The sequence below is a fragment of the Melopsittacus undulatus genome, chromosome 2 (assembly GCF_012275295.1).
Source record: "Melopsittacus undulatus isolate bMelUnd1 chromosome 2, bMelUnd1.mat.Z, whole genome shotgun sequence".
Classification (NCBI taxonomy): Eukaryota; Metazoa; Chordata; class Aves; order Psittaciformes; family Psittaculidae; genus Melopsittacus; species Melopsittacus undulatus.
Window position 1 is genome coordinate 83,152,266 of NC_047528.1, and position 25,381 is coordinate 83,177,646.

At 35.1% G+C, this 25,381-nt stretch overlaps 1 protein-coding gene across 6 annotated transcripts in view; it reads right to left on the reverse strand.

The window, feature by feature from the left end:
- Positions 1-25,381, reverse strand: part of DMD (dystrophin) — a 1,017,291-nt gene that overhangs the window by 169,659 nt on the left and 822,251 nt on the right. For all 6 annotated transcript variants that reach the window (XM_034074486.1, XM_034074485.1, XM_034074487.1 and 3 more), the window contains 4 exons: positions 24,845-25,017; positions 20,985-21,141; positions 13,029-13,149; positions 12,101-12,369 (listed from right to left, as the gene is read on the reverse strand). In XM_034074486.1, the coding sequence (XP_033930377.1) occupies positions 12,101-12,369; positions 13,029-13,149; positions 20,985-21,141; positions 24,845-25,017 (720 nt within the window). The remainder of the gene's footprint in view (positions 1-12,100; positions 12,370-13,028; positions 13,150-20,984; positions 21,142-24,844; positions 25,018-25,381) is intronic.

The window sequence follows — 25,381 nt, forward strand, 5'->3', positions numbered from 1 at the left end:
GGGCCAGATATATTTTCAGGTTTTATATTTAAAACCACGCAAGGTGGAACAAACTAGCATATTCTACCCAGGACGGTTTAACAGCAGCGGTCTTTTTCACTCAAAGTGAGTCCATTTCTTCTGTGATGGTTTTAGTGTATTCTGATTCAGATTTCATTGGAACCTGGGATTGTCAGCTGCTACCTCAATATGCTACACTTAGCTTCCTTTTAAACTCATACTGTATTTTTATTTGATTCTAGTGCTCCTGGGGACAGGCGGTGTTGAAATAAAATGGATTTCAGCTGATTTGATTTTCCATCCTATATATTTTTATAAACTCAGAAATGACCAAGCAAGAATGCACTCGAGTAGAATATAGATGCTCTTCTAGGGTAAAAATAGTTCAAATAGGAGATATCAGGGAAGAAAGAAAATCAAATGGCCTCTAAACCGTATCCTATTCTGAACTCTGTAGTTCTGAATCTGATAAATCATTGCATTTTTCAAGTTATTCCTGTGTTTTGGAAAACTAACTCTGTATTTCCTTTAAAATGAGGATATCTAAATTTGAATAGAACAAATGAAGAAGGGACTAATGTCAGGTATTATTATTTTTTCTTTTCTGAACTTTCAAGGGAAAAAAATATGATTTCTAGCAATGTTATATCAAGAAAAAATATTTAATTATTAGGGTGTCTTATGTTATAAACAGAAGCAGACAAATACATGCATGTATCCTGAAGCACTTACCAGTTTGTTACTATGTATTCTTGACATGACTTTTTTAAACTCAACATGCGATCTGCACTTTTATGATCTCTGAACAGGTAGATACAACCTTGGCATTTATTCTGAAATTGCATTCTCCTCCATGGAGAGGAAAAAGTAACTGAGCAAATTTAGCTTGTACTTCACTCTATTAGAACAACTATAACCATGCCATGGCAGAGCCCATCACTGCTAAGTGTTCATAAAAGTTCTGTACCAATTTTCCCACAAAATTAAAGTCAGTTACTCAGTTGTTTTGCAACCAAGAAGCCAATCTGGCAATCAAGAGATGAAGTGCCTAGGAACTGTAAATAACTTTAAGTATTTCGAAGTGTAATCTAAAATTACACACTACATGAAGGACAAATAATATAGAAGGAAATTTTTACAAAGGACATTTTTTCCCTGAGTATGGTTTCATTCAGCATTTTTAAAGCTAAAGAGTCACTTGAAAAGATATACATGCACCTGTTTTTAAACCATTAATAACACATCATGTATCTCTATTAGTTAACTTGCAAACAATGCATATTAGATATATAAAAATGTAAAACATTGGATAACCATGTACCTTACCAAAAGGCAAGTACACAGGTGCACAGGTACACTTTCAGGTAGCAGAGACTCACAGAAATTCTTCTTGTCCTCAGCAAATAGTTAGTACAATGTAAATCTTTATTGTGTTGTAAACTAGCATGGTATTTTAAAGACAAATGTACTATTTCACTGACAAAAAAGGAAAGCAGTTTTAACCAGAAACAACAGCTGTATCATAATATTAGAAAACAACTTAAGCTTCCAGACATCAGCAGGCAGCCTCTGTAGCTCAGGAGGAAAAATACCGATTCTTTGCATGACCATACATAAGCTTAGCTTAGACACTACTAAGACACAGATTGTATTCTGATGCTCAACCAACATTAAAGCAATTTAGACAAGAAGCATCAGAAACTCCTGCTGCTTTTTCTAACAAAAAGCATATGCAGATCTTTATTTTACTTTAAAATTGAATCTTATTTTCTCATCTCCCAACATGAAAGATCAAGTTTACTTGCAATATGCCAACACATCTTTAAATTTACTGTGCAAGTATTTCATAATGTTTAACCTCATAAAGTTGGTAATTGATACCTGCAGCAAGGGGAACAAAGTTTTTCATAGAGTTTAAGGCTGAGAGGAGTTATTAAAGTCCATCCAGTCTCTAACCTCCAGAAGAATGCAGATTGACTGTTGAAGTGTTTTGTTGAAAGCTGTGTTTTCCAATTCTTGAATTAATATTGTAATTCCCATCTTCACCTTTTCTCCACTACTATATAATGTGTGGGGAGCAAGCATGTGTGAAACTCCAAGTCAAAATGCTGAGGTGGAAATTCCTAGGCCTTTTATGTCTAGTAAGACTGTCTTTCAGCAATGTCAGACAAGGGAATTTAGTTCTAACAGTAGATTTTAGTAGAACATAAGTGAGAACAATTTACTTTTTAAGCTTATTTAGGAGGAAAGAATACTAAAAAAAAATGCTGAAAAGGAGACAGTTAAATAAAAACTTTAAAATGAAACAGGTCTAGGGTTTTTATGGCAGTGTCAGACACAGGCTGGGAGACTGCATGAGGAACAGCATTCCCCTTCACAGGCATTCAGACTGTAACCCATATGGGTGGTAGACTGTCCTGCTATGTTTTGAGGGAGAGCAAGCTCTGGGAAATGAATAGCTGCGGTCCTGCTGAAACTGATGATAATTGTCATTCTTAATCCTCTCAATAATCAAACCCAGCTAAAATAAAATAATTTGCAAGGAAAAGTTAAAGAGAAAAAAATATTTTGAGTGACATTGTTATATGGATAAATTAGTTTCAGTGATTCAAATGCCCTATTTGTAAATTGGGGATAATATTGCATCTATTGCAGTTTCAGAAAGAAGCTGATTAACTTGTAGTATTTGGAACATTAGGAGCACTACAAAAATGCTAAGTAGTATTTGTAAGGTTTTATTAAGGGTTAACTTGGACAGAAAATATGAAATAAAACTCTATTAGGATTTAAATATATAAAGATTAAAATGAGAAAATTGCAGCACCATGGGTGCTGATATATATCCCAGGCAATCTAACATTCATTTTATTCCCTAAATAATTACTGTGTACCAGCATATGAGCCTGATAAATTGATTTTATTTTGCTCATTGATTTGCTGATGTCGTAGTAACATTATCATTACAGAATCTGCACACTAGATAGCTACAACGACTTGGAGAACCAATGTTTTAAGAAAATATTTCATTAGAAACATAATACTGACAGATTTCTTCCCATGGAAGAAAATTGCATCCTCACAGAAAGCAGACAACATTAAAATTCATTGCTAACACTCACTTTTTCCCTCTTCTTGTGTCTCATTGAACATAAATGTCTCTGATTTTATATTCACTGTTGGTATGTCCTTTCCCATTTTGTAAAAATGTTTCAATAGCCGACTATATATAGCAGATCAGATTTCTGTTATAAATACTCCTTGAATATACTTTTGCTCCCTTTAGCCATCCACCTCCCTAAGACACATTCATTTAGCAAAAGCCTGAATAAACTGGTCCCATAGTAAAAAGAAAAGTGTTACTTGAATTGTATTTTTTTTTTCCCTTGGATAAATATTTACATTTCCAGGTTATTAGAGAAAGAAGAACAGAATCACAGCAATTCAAGAGCATCTTTGATTTTATGTCATTTGTCTGGGTATGTTAATACTTAATCATCAGACATATCTATATGTACTGTGTTTATATGGTCAAATTCGGAACAAAAAGCCATGTTAAACACCAATATTTGATTCTCCTTGTAAAAGCTCATGTCCCATTCTTATTTCTGGTAAATTGAAAAATAGCAATCCTTAAAAAAATTCTGATCTGACCTCAGTTCTGAACTTCAGAGGCACAAAATGACAGGCAAGTCTTTACACATGTATTAGTCTCCTCAGCAGGCTATCAGAAACCAAGATCAGAGATTACCAATACTTAAAAAGTCAAATTCTGTCTGCAGATGTGCATTTGAACTCCCACTGAAAGCCACAGGGTGAGTTCATACAAGTGAAAATTTAGTTCTAAATGAAATCTGTTGGTCTAATAATAGCATGTTCTACCAAAATGTGTTCAAGGTAGAAAAGATTTCCACCTTTTACTTGTCGCCTTTTTTTTCCTTCTTTAGAATTCTGGCATTTTTCTGCACTTACTGTCAGTGAAAAGTTAACAGTATTATTTAGCCCAGAGTTCCTTAATCAAAGATTAAATAGTTAATCTGTACATTAATAATTGTGTTAAAACAATTAATTCAAATCTGGTGAAAATTGGGTGAAATCTGGTGCAGCTCTTTCTCCAGTGCTGGTTCTTTCACAAAGTGGTCTGCAACAGGCTTCTTCTCACAGCAATTGTTATGATTAAAAAAAAAAAAGTTAATTAAAGAATACACATTTGTTGTTTGCTCTTTGTTAGCCAAGGAACATCACTGTTTCTGTAAAGTTTTGGTTATGCTACTGTTTTCCAATAAGTAGCATGATAAAGGGCAGTCTTAATTTTAAAAGATTAATCTAAGATTTCACCTCTCTGCCTGCTCATCACATTATTCCTATGTAAAAAAGATTTTGTACTCTCTGTTAAAATAGGTAGCTTGACATAGAAAAAACTCCTGTGTAATCTATACTCCATAAAACATTCACATAATGAAAACAGTAGTATCTAAATATCAGAAATGTATAGTTTATAGCAAAAAAACAGTCAGCAGAGGGAATGATGGTTTGCTTAAAATGGGCTTAGATATGGGATATTGACATAGTTATAGCTATAGCAACTTCTCCAAAATTATGTGACTGATTACATAGCAACAAAATAACACAGATGAGACTTTTAGATTAAATTTGTATCAGTTGCAAATACATGACTATTACATATTAAGTAACCACTTGTGAGTGTATTTCTTTTCATGTGAGAAAATAAATTGATTCATACGCTGTTAAAATGAGATTAAGAGACCATAGGACACAACTGAGTAACTTTCATCTCCTGCAAGCTAAGAAGCATAGCAGAAATAACTTCAGCTGGTACAACTACCTGATGAAGCACTCCATGGTTTTAAATACTCCATTTTGTATTTAAACCAAACCTTAGAAAATTAAACTTGCCCCCAGGAGTGACAAGCAAACAACCCTACTAAATTATCTGTTGTATAAAGAAGGTAAAGGTAAAAACAATATACCAGGTATAAAAAAAAGCTAAAAAAGTATACATAAAAAGTATAAAAGTATTTAAAAAAAAGTAAAACCAATACACCAGGTTACACAACCAGTCTCTGATGTTTTACAGCAACCTGAAAGCTGACCCATTAACACTTCAACAAACTTCAAATATTGCTTTCTTTCATCATAAAAAGCTACACACAATTTTAAATTCACAAAAAATATTATTTATAATAAGGGCATCCGTAGGATGTCAAAGTGTTCCAGAGAATTTAAATAAGATTTTGGTTTATTTTAAAATAACATTTATTATGTTCTGATATACTTTACTGATGGTTTCGTTTATATTAGCAATAAAACAGTCATATAGAGATAATCTTTAATTTTCTCAGGGGTGATATTTTGGGTTTTGGAAAACTAACAAATGAGTTAGGAGGAAATGGCTGTTAAGTGTGAATTAGTTTTTAAAAATCACAGAGTCTAGCACAGAACATGTTAAATGACTTATTAAAGGAAATTGGACAATTCAGATTGATTATAGTCTTTGGTGGTGATAGCTGGCTTCAAGTTAAATTGAAAAAATGTATATGCATTTCAAAGTACTCTAAACAGACATCATAATTATTGCGTGACTCTATCACAGAATGACATATGTATGAAATGGTAAACTTGAGAAGCATTTGCAATAGTAATTACTTCAGCTGTAGTCTGAAGAAAACATTAATACTTCCATCTCCTACACTGCAGGAAATTTTCTATTCAGCTGGCAAACAATGGATGCTGTCATCTTTTAACTGTACAAATAAATAAAAAATATTTAATTGAATCTTTGTCCACACTTAAGATTCAGTATATGGAATGCTTTAGTACTTTTTGGTGGGTTAAGATATAAAAGAATAGGAAGTATAGCTATTGTGGACAGTAATCCTTGTAAACTGTCAAAATACATCCTAGTCTGAGTACTGAAACTGCTGAAACAAAACTTTAGGGGCACATCTGTAGGCTCACCTGCTACAAACTCTGCTAAATAGAATTTTTCTCCTCAAATTTCTGTAGACAGCAGAGAAACCAGTGAATGTTGCACATGAAAAAAAAAAGTGATTACACATGGTAGAAATTTGAGGTAAAAAAAGGGGGCTTCCAATAATTTAGAAGATAATGTAGGATTTTGTAGTGGAACAAAACCAAGTTTGTTCAGAACACCAGGCAAGATAATTTACTTCCAAACAGCAGCGTCTCTCTTTTTTTTTTTTAATTTTATTTTACAGACTGGACTGCATGAGTTCTGACAGCATAACTTAACGCATAGCTTAATTTTATGTTAGGAAAAAATTAACAGAAGCATATGCATCACATTGCAATCTGACCCCGATTTGCTTCAAAATGGATCTAGCAATGCTATTGATATCTCGCTGGTTGGAAGTTCTGGTCTATTAAATACATTGATCTTCCAGGTAATTATTTCTTTATGGTTTCACAGAATCACAGAATCCCAAGGGTTGGAAGGGACCTCAAAAGACCACATCTAGTCCAACCCCCCTGCAAGAGCAGGGTAACCTAGAGTACATCACATAGGAGCTTGACCAGATGGGCCTTGAATATCTCCAACGTAGGAGACTCCACAACCCCCCTGGGCAACCTGTTCCAGTGCTCTGTCACTCTCACAGTAAAGAAGTTCTTCCTGATGTTAACGTGGAACCTCCTATACTCCAGTTTACACCCATTGCCCCTTGTCCTACCACTGGATATCACTGAAAAAAGCCTAGCTCCATCATCCTGACACCCACCCTTTACATATTTGTAAACACTGATGAGGTCACCCTTCTCCAAGCTAAAGAGACCCAGCTCCCTCAGCCTCTCCTCATAAGGGAGCTGTTCCACTCCCTTCATCATCTTTGTGGCTCTGTGCTGGACTCTTTCAAGCAGTTCCCTGTCCTTCTTGAACTGAGGAGCCCAGAACTGGACACAATATTCCAGATGCGGCCTCACCAAGGCAGAGTAGAAGGGGAGGAGAACCTCTCTTGCCCTACTAACCACAGCCTTTCTAATGCATCCTAGGATGCCATTTGCCTTCTTGGCCACAAGGGCACATTGCTGGCTCATGGTCATCCTCCTATCCACCAGGACCCCCAGGTCCCTTCCCCCTTCACTCCTTTTCAGCAGGTCAACTCCCAACCTGTACTGGTACATGGGGTTGTTCTTCCCCAGATGCAAGACTCTACACTTGCCCTTGTTGAATTTCATCAAGTTTCTCCCTGCCCAACTCTCCAGCCTGTCCAGGTCTCTCTGAATGGCAACACAGACTTCTGGTGTGTCAGCCACTCCTCCCAGTTTAGTGTCATCAGCGAACTTGCTGAGGGTACACTCAGTTCTCTCATCCAGGTCGTTGATGAAAATGTTAAACAGCACTGGTCTCAGCACCGACCCGTGAGGGACTCCACTAGTCACAGACCTCCAACTAGATTCTGTCCCATTGACCACAACTCTCTGCCTTCTTCCTTTCAACCAGTTCTTGATCCACCTCACTACCTGATCATCAAGCCCACACTTCCTTAGCTTATCTATGAGGATGCTATGGGAGACAGTATCAAATGTCTTACTGAAGTCAACTGATCTCTTCATGTCCAGTGTATATCTCCATTCTGAGGAGGGAACGAATGTGAAGTATTGTCTTGGGTTTTGAAGTATTGTCTTGTGAATGAGAACACAAATTAGAAATTCAACAACTCACTTTGCTATAGAATCTCCATTGTAGGCAGCTGTCAGCACAGTTCCATAATAATAGCACTGTAAGAGTCTACTTTTCTGCAATACCTCTTTTCAGCACAGCAGTAGCTGAGCAGTACCAAAATGAAGTACAGAAGAATATATAAGGCTTTTTTTTTTTCATTAAATGAACTGCCTATGTTTATTCATTCTCCAGCAATAGAGGTTGCTGATCTAGTATTAAACTGTTTGCAATAATATGGTATTTTAACCTTTCCAAATCTAGTTCTTTCTGTTCTAAATGAACATATGAACACAACTGAAATTTAGTTAATTATCTTACGAGGTTGTCTTACTTTTTGTCTCATTTAAAGAAGCGATGAGTAGGGACAAAAGAACTAAGTGCACGTAGAAAGCTAATTTGGAGTAGAGGATGAGCAGATCAGTTAATTTCTGATCTGCACATAATTACAAACTGTGTTCAGTTTATAAATAAGATAGAAGTTTCAGGTTGACATTTGTGAACATTTGTCAGTGACATACAATTGGCTACAACTGTCAATAATGCAGAAAAAAGTTTGAAATAGCATATAATTCAGACTGATATCTCAGAGAAAAAGGGTTGCTCATGCAGCACTTGTGAATTCCTGTCTTTTTTCACAGTTTTGTAGAAAATAATTAGTAGAAATTGTATTAAAATTCTAAATAGGCTGTGAAAATAACTTAAAAGGACACTTACAGACTTTGTGAATACACTTGTTTCTTTAAATACATTAAAATCAATAGTCAATATAACAAAGTTCATATTCTTCCCACTGCTTTATTCATAACTGTAAAAGTGATCTGCAAGAGCAACAACCAGTTCTTAAGAAGCAATATTAAGACTTTGATGAAAACTGCTCAGAGGAAATACAAGACTTAAGCCACTACATTCTGCTCTCCTGCTTACAGTTAACAATCATCACATAGAGTGGGGTGCCCTCTATGTGACAATGAAGAAGAACAAATCATTCTGTAACAGAATTGCATTAACCGAAAAAAGGACTATGCAGTTCAGCTTTTCTTTGGCGGATACTCTTGACATATGGGCTTCTATTTTGAACTAGGGAAACCATAGACACATAGACATGACTGCCTACTATAATTTTTCTTCCTTTTTTTTTCTTTTTTTTTTTTACAGTGCTTAAAAAATATCAGAAAGAAGTTATATCCCCCATGGACTCTAGAGGCTCTGCTGTTTATTTACAGTACTGTGTATGACAGAAAACTGAGTAGTCATATGTCACTAGTGATAAGTTAGATGCATAACAAATTTACCTTTTAATTGAAACATTCACTAAGGAAAAGTATTTAACATTTAAGTGAATCAATCACTAAGAGCAAAAAGAAAACAGTAACAACCATGTGTTAAACCAGCTTATACAGGCGAAATAACAGATCAAAGGCATCTAAAATCTGCAGAGCTGCGTGATTCTCTCCATCTTTAGCATTACAAGGTAAGTTTTAAAATTGCACATGAGAAATTACACAACAGTTTTTAACCCATTATCCATGCTCGTATGTATATATCACTTTGGGAGACTGCTGCAGTTTTGGAGATAAGGACTGATCCTGTAGACTGGAAAAGTTTACTAGGATGTAGGAGGAATACCTCAGTTGGAGCTTCCTTTCCCCTCCCCTCGCTTGTCCATTTACAAATCTCTTTTGCCTATTCAGTCATCCCATAATTAGACCTCCACTTTAAACTCAGATTGATGTTCTTAATTTTCTTAGCATATGCAAAGTAGACACCGTCGCTTACCTGGCTAATGCTTTGAGTCAATTCTACATCTCTTTAATGAATGTTCCCATGTTAGCTTTCTTAAACTTATTAAACCTTTCAGGCAAAAGACTAGTAATTCTTTTAGCATTAGTTTCCTTTCAAAGCAATAATTTTGTATACAAGTAACTATGAATATAATACTATTAATCAACGTTTATTTTATGTAGTTGTTACTCTTATGAAGAAAATAAATGTGGGCTACATTTTATAGAAAGGCCAAGATTTGCCTTCATTTCTTGTACAAAAGCAGCCGAAGTATAATCTTTCTCTTCCACCTTTGATAGCATGAGAAATGAAACACAAAACACTTCCCAGCTATTCAGGTTTCATTTAAACAAAAGAAAGGAAGGGGGAGAAAAACTGACTAAATTTGATCATTATTACTGAGATAGTAATAACTGTTACATCTAAACTTATCAAGACAGAGAGTAAATCTAAAATGAACTACCCAAGAAATAAGTTCAACAGAAAAATGGGCTTAAAACGTGTCTTATTGCTCATGTCACAGATATTATATTGACATCAAGCACTGTTTTTTACATTCTGAAAAATTAAAACCAGAAATTAAGGCTAGCGTTGTGAGTATATTTTAAGTATTTGCACACTTTAGCTAGATATGGATCAAGATCGAAGTTTCTGTAGTCTAGCCAGTTCACATGTAACAAATGCAAACTTGAAAACATCTGAGGACATATATGCTCTGTTTCAGGGTTACATAAATTATTTGTCTTAATCTGCAACCTTTCTAAAATAGATTTCACTCTAAGAAAAAAAAAAGAATGTCATAAATATGAATAACTGAGGTAAAACTTACCAATCCCAAACCCATAGTTTTATATAGGGCTTTATATTGCAGGCACAATTGTAGCTTTCTGGGAAGTTTTTAATTTCACAAACGCTTACATCGCCTAGTTAGTATAGGTGTTTGTCTTCAGTATCTATGTTGGAATTATATTTTGTTAGAGCAGTATACCTTCTAGACAGTTAATTTTAGGACAATTATTGTACTACTGACACTGCTCATATTTTTCAGGTTTTGGCCTATTGTGTTCTTATATTACCTAAGCTAATTATGATCACTTAGTGATGAAAGCACAATATTGCCATATGCATGCATCTAGCCGATTATAATTGCCATATATGAAAAGTTATAGCTCATAAGGATATGAATATACTCTGCACAGTTCTTTCATTTACCATTGAGCTGATAATCTTATGGTATGGTTTTATGATAGACTACATTAATAGATATTTTAAGTAATTATGGTACAAATTAGATAAAAATTGGGGGCTAGGTGGTAGCATCTAATTTTAAACTTGAAACAGAAGTCTTGGTTCCTTCTGGATTTTGTCGCAGCTGTTATTACCACTTTATTATGTCCTCTAGGATGTATTATTTTATATATATATATCTTTAAAGGTAACAGGATTCAGCACAATAGTTATAGAATCAACAGTTATGGTCACAGCTTTACAACTGAGCAACTTGCTTTGTTTTCCAGTAATATCAGGGACTCAGTGTTTCTGTTCGGAATATCTTCTTCAGAATTACAAAAAAACCCATGGCCATAATAGAAGGTACTGTCTGAGAATTTATAAAGTTATAAATTTAAATGAAGATAATAAAATTTTGCAGCTGTTTCATCAGCTACCAGCCACTTCATTTTTCTTGTATAATATTTGTACAGGACACTCATTAAACTTCCTGTGTGACTAAAACTTGTCAACTTTTTTTTCATATAAGCTACATTTGATTTTTAAAGGTATTTTTTTTCTTGCCATTATTTTATCTTGCCATATCATTCTATTTCCTCTTTCTCAGAGCCTAATGTTCTGCTAGTGAAAATAACAGTCAGCTCAGGTCTCTTTCAAAATGACTGATGATTCTCATTTATGTGAATGGAACAGAGGCACTTTGTTCCTATCAAAATGGCAACTGCCTCTATTGTGCTCAGCTGAAGGAATCCTGGCCATGACAATCATGCTGAAGTAGGCCAAGTCCTCATGAGTTGCTTAATAAGCAATTATTTTAAGAAACAATTCTTAAAAGCAAATAAGCATCAAGTTACAGAAAATAATGACAGTTTTTCCAGGATTTTTAATATCTTATGTTAAGAGGCCTAGTTATCAAATAAGATAGCAAATGCCACCACTGTGATGAAAGAACAAAACCACAGATTTTAAATTATTTCCATTCTACTCTAAAAGTATAGACACAATTATTTATTCATTATACTCACAAATTATAATAAATATAAAGCGCAGAATCAATTTTCTATACTTTTATCATGTACTCTCCTATCTCTTCTCTTTGTCTTTCTTTACTGCTAACTGCATCTTCTGAGCTAGCAGTGAGTATGCTGAGGATATTTACACATTCCTGTAGTGCTTTTTACGAATGTAAGCATTATACATTCTCAATAGTAATTTGATTCCATTTTAATTGCAGAAATTATAAAATGCTTTTTATGTACTTTTAAAAAGAAGTAGAAATCACTATGATACAAGCTATCAATTTCTTTTTCAAAGGTAATTCCTGATTTGTGGACTCATACAACAAATCAATTACTGCATCCTCAGAAATACTGATATACTGACACATACCTTGACTTTTTCTAAGTGATCCTGCAGAGAGTCGATTAGCAGATCCCCTACTGGCTGCCAGGATCCCTTGAACACTTCAGCTTGGCGTAGTTTTAGGTCCAATTCATCCATCGCCTCTTGAAGGCCCTGCAGCCTTTCAAGAGCATCATCTATCTTCTTCTGCCAGTCAGCAGACTGTAGATTCAGCTTATCCCACTCAGTTCTGACCTCATCTGCTTGTCTTTGGAGAAGTTTTGTGAAATTATGGGCCCTTTCCTCAGGTGGCAGCTCTAAATGTAAAAATTAAGAGGCTTTTAAGATATGTTCCATCTTAGACGAAAAATAATTGCATCTGGGTAAGTTCAAAGCTTGGTAAGAAACTGTTCATAACCAAGGATGCCTGTGAAATTTATTTTGTTTATCTGTTCTTGTTTGAAAGTCTCTTAACAAATTTAAATCTTGACACCATACAGATCACCAAAATATACATTTAACTGTATGAAGGCATTTTTAAACATGCAAGGTGCAGCTAAAAGTTTATCAACTGTGCCCTGAAAAATAGCTCTGTGCGTACATAAATATTAATCACTGTGAATCTTGTGCTGCAATTAAGTGAATTTGGGAGTTTCTGTAGTACTGAGACTACAAGTTGAATTTTAAGTTAGATTGCAGCTTTCAGACCTCAAATGGGCTTACAGTTATAGGCAGGTCATGAAGGTTTAAAGTCAGTTTCAAAATCTGCTTATAAATATGCATGTCTATTTAGTGCCACAGTGTTCAGAAGGATTGCTAAGGGTTTCTTTGATATATATTTTTGCTTAGTCTCTGAATACTGACATTGAGCTTGAAGTGTAAAAGGGATGCTTTCAAAGTGGCTGGCAGAATTTATTTAACCAACGCTGACTATCACTGATCTTTCCAGCAATGTGTCATTACCCTCTTCAATTACCTCTTGGTTCTGGGTAGAGCTTCTCCAGTCCCTCCACAGGCTGCTCTGCTAAGAGGATTCGCACAGTCTCAAGCGCACTTCTGATAACAGGTTCTTTTGTTTTCAGCTCCCTCTTGAAAGTCTGAAAGATGAAACAAAAGTATTGTAAGTGGATATATAATGAAATACAGAGTGCTAGCCCCTTTTTTCATGAATTTTAGAGCAAAATTTCCAACAACAACTTCCATGTATATTACAAGTAGCTACCAAAAAAATGTAAAAGAGATAATCAGCTTTTGCTTAACCTAAAATCACATTATATTCAAACAAGCAAAGCTACTGCCAGTATACTGCAAAGTACTTGAGGCTGCTCATCAAATTTTCACTGTAAGGGGGATCCCTTTTGTTGATTTGCCAGAGTCAACTCCAAAACTAAGCTCCATGGTGCAAAGCTTTGTCTGGCTACGTATTGGACCACACCAGCACAGCTAAGAGTTCTTAAAAACAAGATTTATCACCATGTAAAAGTAAATGCAATGTGTTTCATGGCTACCTACCACTTTGTTACTGCTGCTGGCAACTGTTTAATTATATATTAAAAAAAAAGGACCAAAGGATAATGACATGTTAACCTGTGACAATCAGTAACAAAAAAAAAACAAACAACACATTACAATATAATAAATTGTAGCACTCCTTTCTGGTGTTAGTGTAGATACATGTCATCCAAAATGACATGAATTGAGCTTTTTGACATGCAGAATCAAGGCCAAGGTGAAAGTTCAGAATCTAGCCTAGATGAAGGCATGTATGAATAAAAATTAAAGGGCAGAAAGCAGTTCTCAAGAAACAGATATTTCCAAGTTACTTTAATCAGTATTTATTATCAATACCCATATCTTCAGCATTGCTTGGTGATGTATTCTGCTCCTTTTCAGATCAAGTGTATTTCTCTCCTTTTCAGATCAAGTGTATTTATCTTCCTTTCCTGTTATGCTTTATGGCACCTGTCTTCTTTCGTGCCTTTTCTTCCTCTTTCCTGTTTGCATTTTTCTTCAGCCAGCAACATCTCCTTTTACTACCTCTCTTATATTCCCTGCTTTTAAAACGACTGTGAGGAAGATTCCCAAGGCTGGTATTTAAAGTTTTGGCAGTCTACTGAAAGTACACATATCTCCGTGGTTTTGGTTTTTGTTTTTTTTTGTTTGTTTGTTTGCTTGTTTGGTTTTGTTTGGGTTTTGATTGTTGGTTTTGGTTTTTATTTGTTTTGTTTTGTGTTGGGTTTTTTCTTAAGGAGAATGTAAAATTCCGTTAATCTGAATCTAAATGTTCACCACACAGAAATGCAGATGAAACCTGGCCCGTGGATCGGTTGCATGTTGCACTGGGTCTATTGCACGTTGCATTGAATTTATCTAAATGGTCCTTAAACACTGTTTTATTTCTACATTGTGTTCTCTGTTTATAAAACAATATTGAATGCCTAGTGTTTTCAAGTAGTACAGAGGTAAAATATTCAGATAATTATAGTACAGTGAAACACAAAACACAACACTGAAAAAGAAGAGCCATATGCCATGAGTAAAAACCAGATATTTTACTCCAAGGGATTAGAAAATTCTTTATAAAGCACAGACATTACGTAGACTTCTAACATAATAAATTCACCAATTAAATTAAATTAAATTAACTATTAAACAAAATTTGGGTTTCTATGCAAACTAGTGAAAGATTATAAATCCAATATTAAAAGTTCATTACACTTTGAATTATATTTGATTTTAAATGCTTTGTATAGGAAATACCTAACGGAACTATTAATGAGAATCATACCTGCAGTTTATGGTATGAGCACTCACAGGTAAAGAATTCTTAATACATTTCAGGGAAGTAAACTTAAAGGAATGATTGTTATTCTACTACAAATATTTTAAAATATTTTTATTAAGTGGCCAAAAACTGACCATAACGTTTGTGATTGTGAACTGGGAAAACCCTTTAGCCTTTTGCTTTCTTGAAGGAAGCAACAAATTAAAAAAATGCTCATTTTGTATCATCATGGACATCAGTGGGGCTGGGATCCCTTCACAGGATGTATCTCATATCATAATGAAATCTATTGTTTGATTAAGATCTGTGATAAATATTTTAAACAATCATGTTGACACTTAGGAACCAACACTGATTATCAGAAACAGAGTACTGTATCCTATCAAGTAAACTACTATTGGACATTGTTTTGCATAAAAACTGAGTGGGGTTACCCCAGGGTTAAAACTCTTAGACAATTTTAAGTTTAGATAATTTTATAATTCATACTTGACTCTTGCATTTAGTGCAATGCAAAGAGGAAATACAATAAGCTTTTTCATACCTACACAAGAGGAAAAAATCTATTCTTTTAATGAGCCTTGGTGCTTATCTCACATTACATCATTCTGTCCCACTACACGAGTGTAGCAGGTCAAGTGGCTCAAGTAAGCCTGCAGGCAGCATAACTTAAAGTGCTCCCCATTGACTGTGTACTTTGCTCTCATCTGATAGTGTTAAAAGTTACATCAATAGTTGCATTTGTTTTTAAACATTATAATTTTATAACAGCTTAAAGAAATAATATGCTTCATCAATGATGCCAAAGACAAATTATTTCTCAGAAACGTTTATGTCCCAAACGGATCAAACAGGAAGCATATGCACAAGGGTCTGTTCTCTTTACACATACCAAGGGCAGGAAGGTGTTGCAGATATTCCAGAGGAACACAGAGCTACGACAATTTATAGGATACTTAAAAGCCAGAAATGCTTTTGAGCTATGGATTTAGGAATAGGTACTACTGCTGTATGGAGTGCTGCTGCTGTGCTCAGATCAACCCTATCTATTGTACATGTAGTAACAATGAGAAAAACACAAGTATCTTCTTTCAGCTTGTACTGTCTCTGCATAAAACCATACCAACCAAATACACATTATGTTTCCAAAAGAGGTTTAAATACAGGTTTAAAGACACATTCCTCTCTTGTGCAGCGGAACAAGGATAACATAATCAGATAAGCATACTGCATTCCACAAGGTGTGTGAGCAGGAATCGTTGTATCTGTCTTCTCAAAACAGAGAAACACAAATTGAAACTTTCTGATTTTGTGTATTTTGCATTAAGTCACAAACAGAGAATCTCCTTCTCACTTATTAAAGGATAACAGTAAGCTACTATGTTAGAGTGTTTTCCAGCTTTTCCATTCTGGAGCTGGCTGATGCGATTATAGTCTGTAAATCCTGTTTTAAAATAGTACACTATGGTTTTGACACCTATTTACAGTTCTCAATGCCTTCTCTAGTTTTGCTCTGCAGACTTCTACTAAGTTAAAATACGTTTCAGTATAAGAAATTTAAAAAGGAGGAAATTAAAAAAACATGAGGCTACAGCAGTAGCACAGAACATTAAAAATAATGAATGCTAATTTCATACTATCCCATTCCAAAAAGGTTCTTACTGCACAAAGCCAGCTTTTCTGATTAAAGTTTTGTTGTGAAATATGTACACACTACTAATAAAAATCATAAATAGCAATAAATGACATCTTCTTTTTTTTTTGGTGAAAAAAAATCTATGTGGAGCCCTGAAAAATACATCTTTATATTAAGCAGAATATCACTGAAAGCAGAATTAGCCTAAATAAATGTCTAATTTACAGCTAATGATTTCAGGCTAATTTCATTGAATTCCTTAACTTCTTCCACACTTCGTATTGACTGTAGAGGAAATCGAATGTGCATAATGTATGACCTGACCAAAAAAAAAAAAGTAAACTACTTTATTTAAGCATCTCTATTTGTCATCAACACTGCAGCAGTAATGGCATTCTTCCCACCATTTTAATAATGCATATATTGATTAACTTATCTCAGATGTCCACTGCCTCTTCGTGGGTGTCCCTAAATCTCTTTAGATGGAGAAACACAGATAGTTTAGATTGAATGATGAAAATGCAATGCGAGGTGCATTAGTAACAGTTACATTAATCTCTGTTATTAGAAAACCTGATATTTCTTGCTTTTAATGAATTTTAAAGAGAAAGAGTGCAATTAAATTAACTCAAGATGCTTTGCAACCAGAATGCTTTTTAAAAATTGAAGTTTACTTCAGTTTTACATTCCATTGTGCCACCAGAAAAAGTTGAAGCAGGAATTATACTGTGCAGGTGCTGTTATAGACCTGAAAGGGTTCCAGGGAATTGTATATTTAAGAATCTATATTTATTAATTTATGAATCTATAACCATAAATGTTGTTTATGCTGTTAATACAATCATACACAGAAAACATGGTGGCTCTTCAAAGAATGAAAGTAAAAGCAGGTTATCTGAATGACATCTAAGTTACTTAACTTAGATTAACCATAACATGTACACAGTTATTAATATGATTTCAATAAAACATTATTATTATGCTTAGTAAAGCAACAAAAGCTGCAAGATAATTAAATAATGTTTCAATGAACAGCAGCATTTTTATCATTGACTGACACCCCTACATGTACAAATACATTCTAAGACTTTGGCATAGTCACAATTTCTTCAGATGCTGAAAATTGACAAAATGACCCACACTACATATAAGTTCAAACAAAAAGCAGTTATGCATTTGTATTTAGGATAAATTCCAAATTGCTTTGTCTATAAATCACCTCACATTTATAACATAACAATGATTTTGACTGCACTGATACCTCTTTTCTCAGTTGTGTTCAAGCTCTTCTCTGGCATAGATTCAAGCATTTGAAATCTTCATCTAAATCTTACTCTTAAAATTTTTAAAGCCACTCTTGGCAAATAGAAATATTCCAATGATAAGAACCAACTTCTTTTCATCTCTGCAATGGAAGTCTGAGGCATTCCAGTTGGCCTTGTAAATTATAAAGAGGTTAAACATGTTTATTTTTCTTTAAATTACATTTTTAAGGGGAAAAAATATAATAAAATAGAAAAAAAGATTCAGGCATAAAATCAGATTTGCATTCATCATGCCGTTTCTTAAGAGCAGTCAGTTAAAATGCTTATAAATAATGCTCCCCTGCTGAGGCTTTTTCTTTTCTCTAAGGTAGAATTTACCCAGGTTCACTTCTGGCTTTACCTGGCAAAAACAATTCTCCCAAAGAAGGAAAGGTGTTGTACTGATATATAAGACCAAAGCTGGAAGTTTGGGTCATTTAAAAGATTGGTCAGATCAGATAGAGACTTAAATTGTTTACTGAAGACTGATTTTGAGAACAGACATTCAGGAGAATATAATGAACAGTGAGGTGATTCTTTTTCTCAAGAACAAAATTCAACTACTCTTCATTTTTGCATCCAAAACCGAGAGCTAAGTTCTTAAGAAGGTGCCCAAAACTCTTGAAAAACCCCCAGATTTTCAGTGCTGTACTCTAGTTTTAAGGTAGACAGTTCAGCAGTTGTGGTACAAGCCACATTTTTTCTTATGTTCAGAAATAAGCTAAGCTGTTCATTCTGATACAACCTTTGTATGTCTGTTCCTATAAAAGAAACTTTAAGAGAAAGTCCACAGTGTCCAGGGACAAAAAAACCCACCCCAAAACCAACTTAAAACCTCCAAGTTGCAAACACATTTTTTCACAAAGACAACCTGAGTCAACAGAGTTTTGCACTGGTTGCTTTTCCTTCCTTCTGTGCAAGAGATATTTGAGGAGCAGACAGGGCAACCTAATTTCATGGATTATGTTTTGTTCTTTTTCACAGGGAATCAGAATAGCTACAGCTAGAAAGGCCATACATTAAACTAGTGAAGTGCTACAGAACAGGAAAAGAAGCCATACTTCTAAAAGGAACTAAAATGTTCTAGTTTTGACGAGACTATAGATTTGTGTCTGTATGTATCAGCATGTGGCAGAGAAGATGATCAAAAAGAAGTTAGAAGAAGATCTATTTTTTAAAGACACTATGCATATATTCATGGTACCTTTTATGCAGCACTTTTCATCCCTAAAAGTTTTAAGCGATTCCATTGATTGATGAGTGACAGAGATCACTTAGTCCATTACTGAAGGCTTGACATCTTCATGATGAGTTCTGGGAAACTTTCAAATAGCTTATAGAACAATATCAAATATTAACATTTTAGGAGAAACAATCTAGATTTAAAAAAAATCTTTCTTTGATCTAAGAGGAAAGATAATGTTTTCAGACACTCAAATATTGTTCAGATGACAAAAGTTTTGTTGTAAGTCTTACACAAATCTTTCTCTAAGTCTTGCTTTGGCTCAAGAGTTGTCTTTGGATAAGGAGCTTGAGTTAAGGTCATGTCGATTTTGAGCAACATCTATATTGTTTCTTTCATCCTAATGGGCTTAAAACTCCTTTATAGAAGTTGCTAAAGACAGCTGGCTAGAACAGAGGCCTTAGGCATTTCATATATTTTAACTTTCATGGAGGGAAATGTAAAAAGAGTTGGTGGTGCTCCATCAGTCATGGATCTCTTGGAATCACTGTTTCTGTGATAAATGCCTGAAGTCCCAAGTAAAGTTTTGTGAGAAAGACGCATGCAACACATTATTTCTCCAAAAGGAAGAGATATGTGACCAAGCTGTCCCTTGCAGCAAAGCTTTCTATTATAGAATCATAGAATAGTTAGAATTGGAAAAGACCTTAAGATCATCTGGCTGCAACTCCCGTGCCATGGATAGGGACACCTCACACTAAACCATGTCACCCAAGGCTCTGTCCAACCCAACCTTGAACATCACTAAGGATTGAGCATTAACAACTTCCTTGGGCAACCCATCCCAGTGCCTCATCACCCTCACAGTAAAGAACTTCTTCCTTATATCTAATCTATTATCTTAAAAAAGCATTGTGCACTGACATCAAGATTGTTTTTGTTCATATTTCTCTTTGGCTTTCTCAGCCATTAGGTAAAAGGCCCCTGAAAAAACATACTGCTACTTGCTGAAGCTGGGTGTGCTTTCCCAATTACCTTTCACATGGTTCCCTGTTCCTTCACAGAACAGTTTCTCCCCTCTTACTGTTTCATTAAGCAATTTTTCACCTTTATTTTTGCAGGACACCAGATCTCTGATGGGTTTCCTTATGGCACCACTAAAAAGCAGCCACTGAGGTACTAGGACTGTGATTTCACATTCAGACATGAATAGACTGAAATGGCATAGCAAACTAAAAGCTATTTACCTGAAAGCAGACAATAAGTTCACATCAGGTAGATGTGAACTTGACTGAACGCATGAAACACACTTAAAGTATAACTTTACTACAAAACTAAACTGTGTGAATGTATGAAGAATTTTTCAGCAGTATTGTGTTATTTTGGGGGTTCTTCATTTGGTAGCTTTTAAAAAAATGCCACAACTTCCCATACAAGTGTTGGATTTAGGTTCCTTTTTACTACATAGCTTAGTCCAGAACAGTCCCCATATGATGCTCTGCTATTGCCTTTCCTTAAGAATTTCCTGATGAAACTAGTTTGATCCATAGAAAATTACAGTTATCACAGTTGGTTCAGGGTGCACACAGTTGTGCATTAGACCTGGTATCAACTATTCTTTTCACAGAAGCTCCCAAACCAGTATAAAAATAGGGTTTCAAAATTAATTCAAAACCAAATTAAATATTAAGTTTAAATGTCTGATCTAGAAAAATTACCAGAGCTAATTTTTAAGCCCTCAAATAATATTAAGTTATTACTTGTTCTGGCCATGAAAACTAGCTGTTTTGTGATAGTTCTATGAAAATGCCAAACAGCTGGTAGCAAACACTCCCTTCTCCAAAAGGCTGATTTTCTAAACTGTGTTAGAAAATCGTAGCTACTACTCTTAAGCAAGTTCAGTTTTAATTGTTTCTAAAATATTTTTGAAGGGTATCTTGCTTTTCCCAATAAAGACTGTTTCATGCAACACTAACCTGCGAAACAAAAAGCAGTGACTGAAAGATCATTTAAAAAAATCATACCCTGTGAATATCATTCTGTTTATGCACAGTGGGAAGATCTCCACCAATGGGTGCTTGCTGTTTTAATTCATCCTCCTTCAATTGCAGCCATGCCAAAAGTTCCTGAAGAGAGAGATGTAAACGCTTCCACTGGTCTGTACTGGCTTCCAAATGGGATCTGAAAGCATGTATTAAATATAACATATATTCAAACACAGTGATAATAAAAACCTAATAGCACAAGCGTATTTACTGAGAAAGATCTTAGTGTTTCATTAACTTAATGATTTTTAAATAGCTTCTGTAGCTTTGAATTAGTTTCTGGCAACACAGATTTAAATTTGGTTCCACAGTCCTGGCCTGAAACATCTGTTCTTTTCCCTGTCTCTGTTTCTTGTTTGTTTGGTTTTGTTTTTTTTTTTCTTTTTTTTTAATTTAGTTTTCCTCTTCAGCAGTGCTGAATTGTCAGTCTCACTAAAAGTGCACAAATATTATGCAGGGCTAGCACGGAAGTAACTTAATCGTCATTTAGGATTACTAGGAGATTAATTAACTAACATTTTGACTCAGAGAAGAGCAAGCATTTTTCTAAACCACTACACCAACCATTCAAACAAGATTAATGCTCACCTTCTAGGTAAAAGAACCAATTCCAACCTTTCCTGAAAATCTCATGAGGAAATTGTTAAAGCCAATAGAATCCCTTTACACTAACAAAATGTCTGTGCCATTTGAACAGAGGTGTGAATAAAACTAATTGAATCATTGGAAACATTAAAAGACAGAATACTACTTCATGCAAACAAGGTCTCCACCATAAGGAGATATGTGTATGTGTAAATGTGTCTTTTTAATACTTGGATCAAGTATTGAGCTACTAATTTCAGCAGTTGTTTTCTCTGGAGAGAAAATGTGCAACTCAAACATCACGGAACTGGTCAAATCTTCAACTTTGTTTATACCATAGATAAAGCACACTAAAATTTTATCTTTCTAGACTTATGAATAAGCTAATTTTTAATTGCTGTTTGGGAAGAAATTCCTAATTCACTTCCAGTAATGCAGCAATTCAAACTGTATTTGAATCAAAAAGCTGTACTGTGTAACAGTAAAGTAATAAAATTTAGAGAAGACAGATTTTCTTTTATTTCATATATATTCTGTTTAACTTCCACCTTTGTTTGCATAAAATTTCTTTTTTCAGTGACTGCATGCAAAATCACATATTTTCTGGCAGCGAAAATTCTCCTCCTATACCTCATATATGATTATAGACCATAGAGTGGTCTATAAAGAAATACGATAAATATGGGCCCAGTTTTTTGCAGACCTTATTACTTAGCTTAGATATGGAAATGAGGAATAGCTGAGGGTCCAGTCAACTGTATTTGTTTGAAATACTCTACAGATCCTTTTTTCTAACCTCTTATACAAGGAAATTGGAGTGGCAAGGAAAGAGAAAGGAAAGGGACAGATTAGCCGTAGGCTGACAGAAAGCTCAGCTGCTCTGGTATGTGAGCTCATGGAAAATTTTCTTCTTTTTTAAACTTAAAGGCTATGTGGGAGGGACACACATAGACCATGCTGTCTTTTGATCTCTGTTCTCACGGGGCAGCTGTGAGCTGGGGCAAAACTGCCTCACATCACACACTGCTTGTGGAGGCCAGCCCTGCAGGCAGTGAAGGCTGGGGAAGCTTCAGGATGCCTCTGAAAGCAGCAAGGGGGGAAGAAAGGTAGAGATGTGGCATGGGGGTTCACAGGAGGTGACAATCACAGCAAGGACCACAGGGCTTTTGGAGTGAACGCAGTCAAGGAGCCAAGTTTCTGAGGCAGGTTAATTCCTGTCTCCTACATTTAGTCAGTAAAAGCGTGCTTCTACCTTCTCCAGAGAAGGGCAGCAATTGGAAACACTAGAGTCTTCACTTCTTCCCTGCTTCCCCCAGGTATGGCTTTACATGGTAAAAGTGCAAAAAAGTGACCCAAAGTGGTTTTGTTACTGCTACTGTGCTTTGACAATTGCCAGTTTGGTGAGTGTTTTCCTGGAACCCATCTTGTTCTGCCCTTCCTTCAGCTTTGGGAATATATGTTTACGTATGTACATGCTAGTATACATTCTATGCATACACTCTAAACTCATACAAGTGCATACACTCATATACTCATAACTGTGCTCAAGCATGTGCAGACAAAACAGATAACAGAAACTTTTTTCTTTTAATGAGTTATTTCTAAGAAAAAATGTGTATTAGGCTAAACTATGCTATTCTTCCAAGCAGAAGAGATGTAATCATGGAAAAGAACTTGGCTTCTCCTGGTATTTACCAGACTTAGAAAAAAAATGCCCACCTAATTTGAGCAATGGCATGGGTCTTCTGTTTCAGCAGCCTAGAAATTTATCTACATAAAGAGATTTGTGAAACTGATGCCTGGGGAACATTTAAAATATCTGCTCTTATATCTCTTTTGTGTGAGCATTGTGAAATCCATACAATATCATGTGATGGAAAGAAACAGCTCCAAGCAGGTAGGCTGAGAATAACCTGTTCATTCAGTCTGGTGGCTAGCAACATTTAAACTGAATGTCATAGAAGTTAAGAATTGTCTCTTATCATAATCAATAAGTTGCTGAACACCTTCAGCCTTTTGCAGGAAGCAAATGTATTTGAAACGTCTGTTATTTCAGATGTTTAATGCAAGAAGTTACTGTGATATAACTAGTTACTATTTCTGACTTGACTAATGGCAGTGATACATAAAACTGAAAAAACTGAAAGACAGAAAGTGCTCTATATTTAATTACTGATATTTGGCCAACTGGCTGTTTTTCTTATCTCAAACATTGCTTTGGCAAGTTCTTGGGTAAAAGGCATATGAAAAAAAAAATCTCTGAGAGACCTTGCAGGTTTATATCCGTCTTCTTTAGTTCCTCAGAAAAAAAAAATAAAAGGGGAGGAATGTGTTTCTTTCTTTACCTACTAATATCTTTTCAACCTCATATCCTTCATTTATGATTAATGTTTAATGATTAATGCTATGAAGATGGTTTTTGTCATTACACAGACTGACCTCCCTCAGGGCCTGAAAAGAAAAAAAGATAATATTTCATACATTACTTTGAAAAGCACTTCTGCCTTTTGCTGCTCTCTGAACTACTACCAACACACAGAAACTGAGCAAGTGAAAAAATGTCCAAGACAACACAACAGAGTTGGGCTGCCTCTTATAAAAGTCGTGTTTCTGAAAAGAAGCTTCCTGGACAATTTCTTTTGAAACAAAATCTTCAGCCCATTGAAGCCTGTACCTCCCTTTCATAATTTGTAACATTATAATTTATTATATTTTTCCTTGGAAGCAGAATTTTTTTCTCTCATGACACTACCTATGGTTTTCTATTACCTCTGGATTTTATTTGACAATTTTGTCCACTTTCCACATAGCAGCTATCAGCTCAAATAACTTATCTTCTTACTTACAAGGCTATTTTTAGTTTTGCAGTGGAAATAGCAGCCTTAGAAATAAAGCTTATCATAAGTACCGTTTGTTTAATCACTTTCTGTCATGTCTTCTTGATAAGTCATACACAGATCTAGAAAAAGCTTACATTTAGAGGGGGTACAATTACTGTTTAAACGTCTTAATCACTCCTTCTGTAATTACAAGACCTCATCATATGCCTGAAATCCTAATCCTCTACTACCATTTTCACACCAAAAAGACCTAATCATTCTTACAATGCTAAGCCAACATTCAGAATAGCACAAAGAAATTAAAAATGGACAAAAATAGTGCTATCAGAAGCAAAATTAAACCTTTCTACTGGCAAAACGCAGCATTTCATTTTACACAGCAAGTGTAGGTTTTTGTTCATGTTCAGGTCCTACCTAATGTTTAGGGATTTCTTCCTAAGATCACTCCATCTGAGGTTCATGTTATCCAGGCGTCTCTGCAACAGGGCTGCATCTTCAGAGCCTTCCAGGGACCTCAGAATTTTCTGCCCATTTTCATCCAGACTGTGAAAGATGTCAGTATGAGCATCAATTTCCGCCTGTAGTTCCTATGGAAGCAATAGAAAACAATACAAGAGAGCTCTTCCAAAAACACAGAAACTATAACTTCTCAAAAAAGTGGAAAAAACCTCAGTGCAACATTGAATTAGCACAGTTTTTAATTAGTGCTTTTATGTACCGTGTATGGTATACATGTTTCCCTTTCACATGAAGGCCATTTGTACTGAGTAATGATCTTTTCTCCATACAGAGTATACTGAACAAAATTTAGAAAGTTGGAAGTCTAGCCTAACAGGCAACAAAGCAAGGACAAGATATGCTTACTGTGCTGATGAGAGAAGAAACCCCCCAACCAAATAAATAGAAAACCCTCAGGATCTCAGGTATATCTGACCTTCACATGGTACGTCT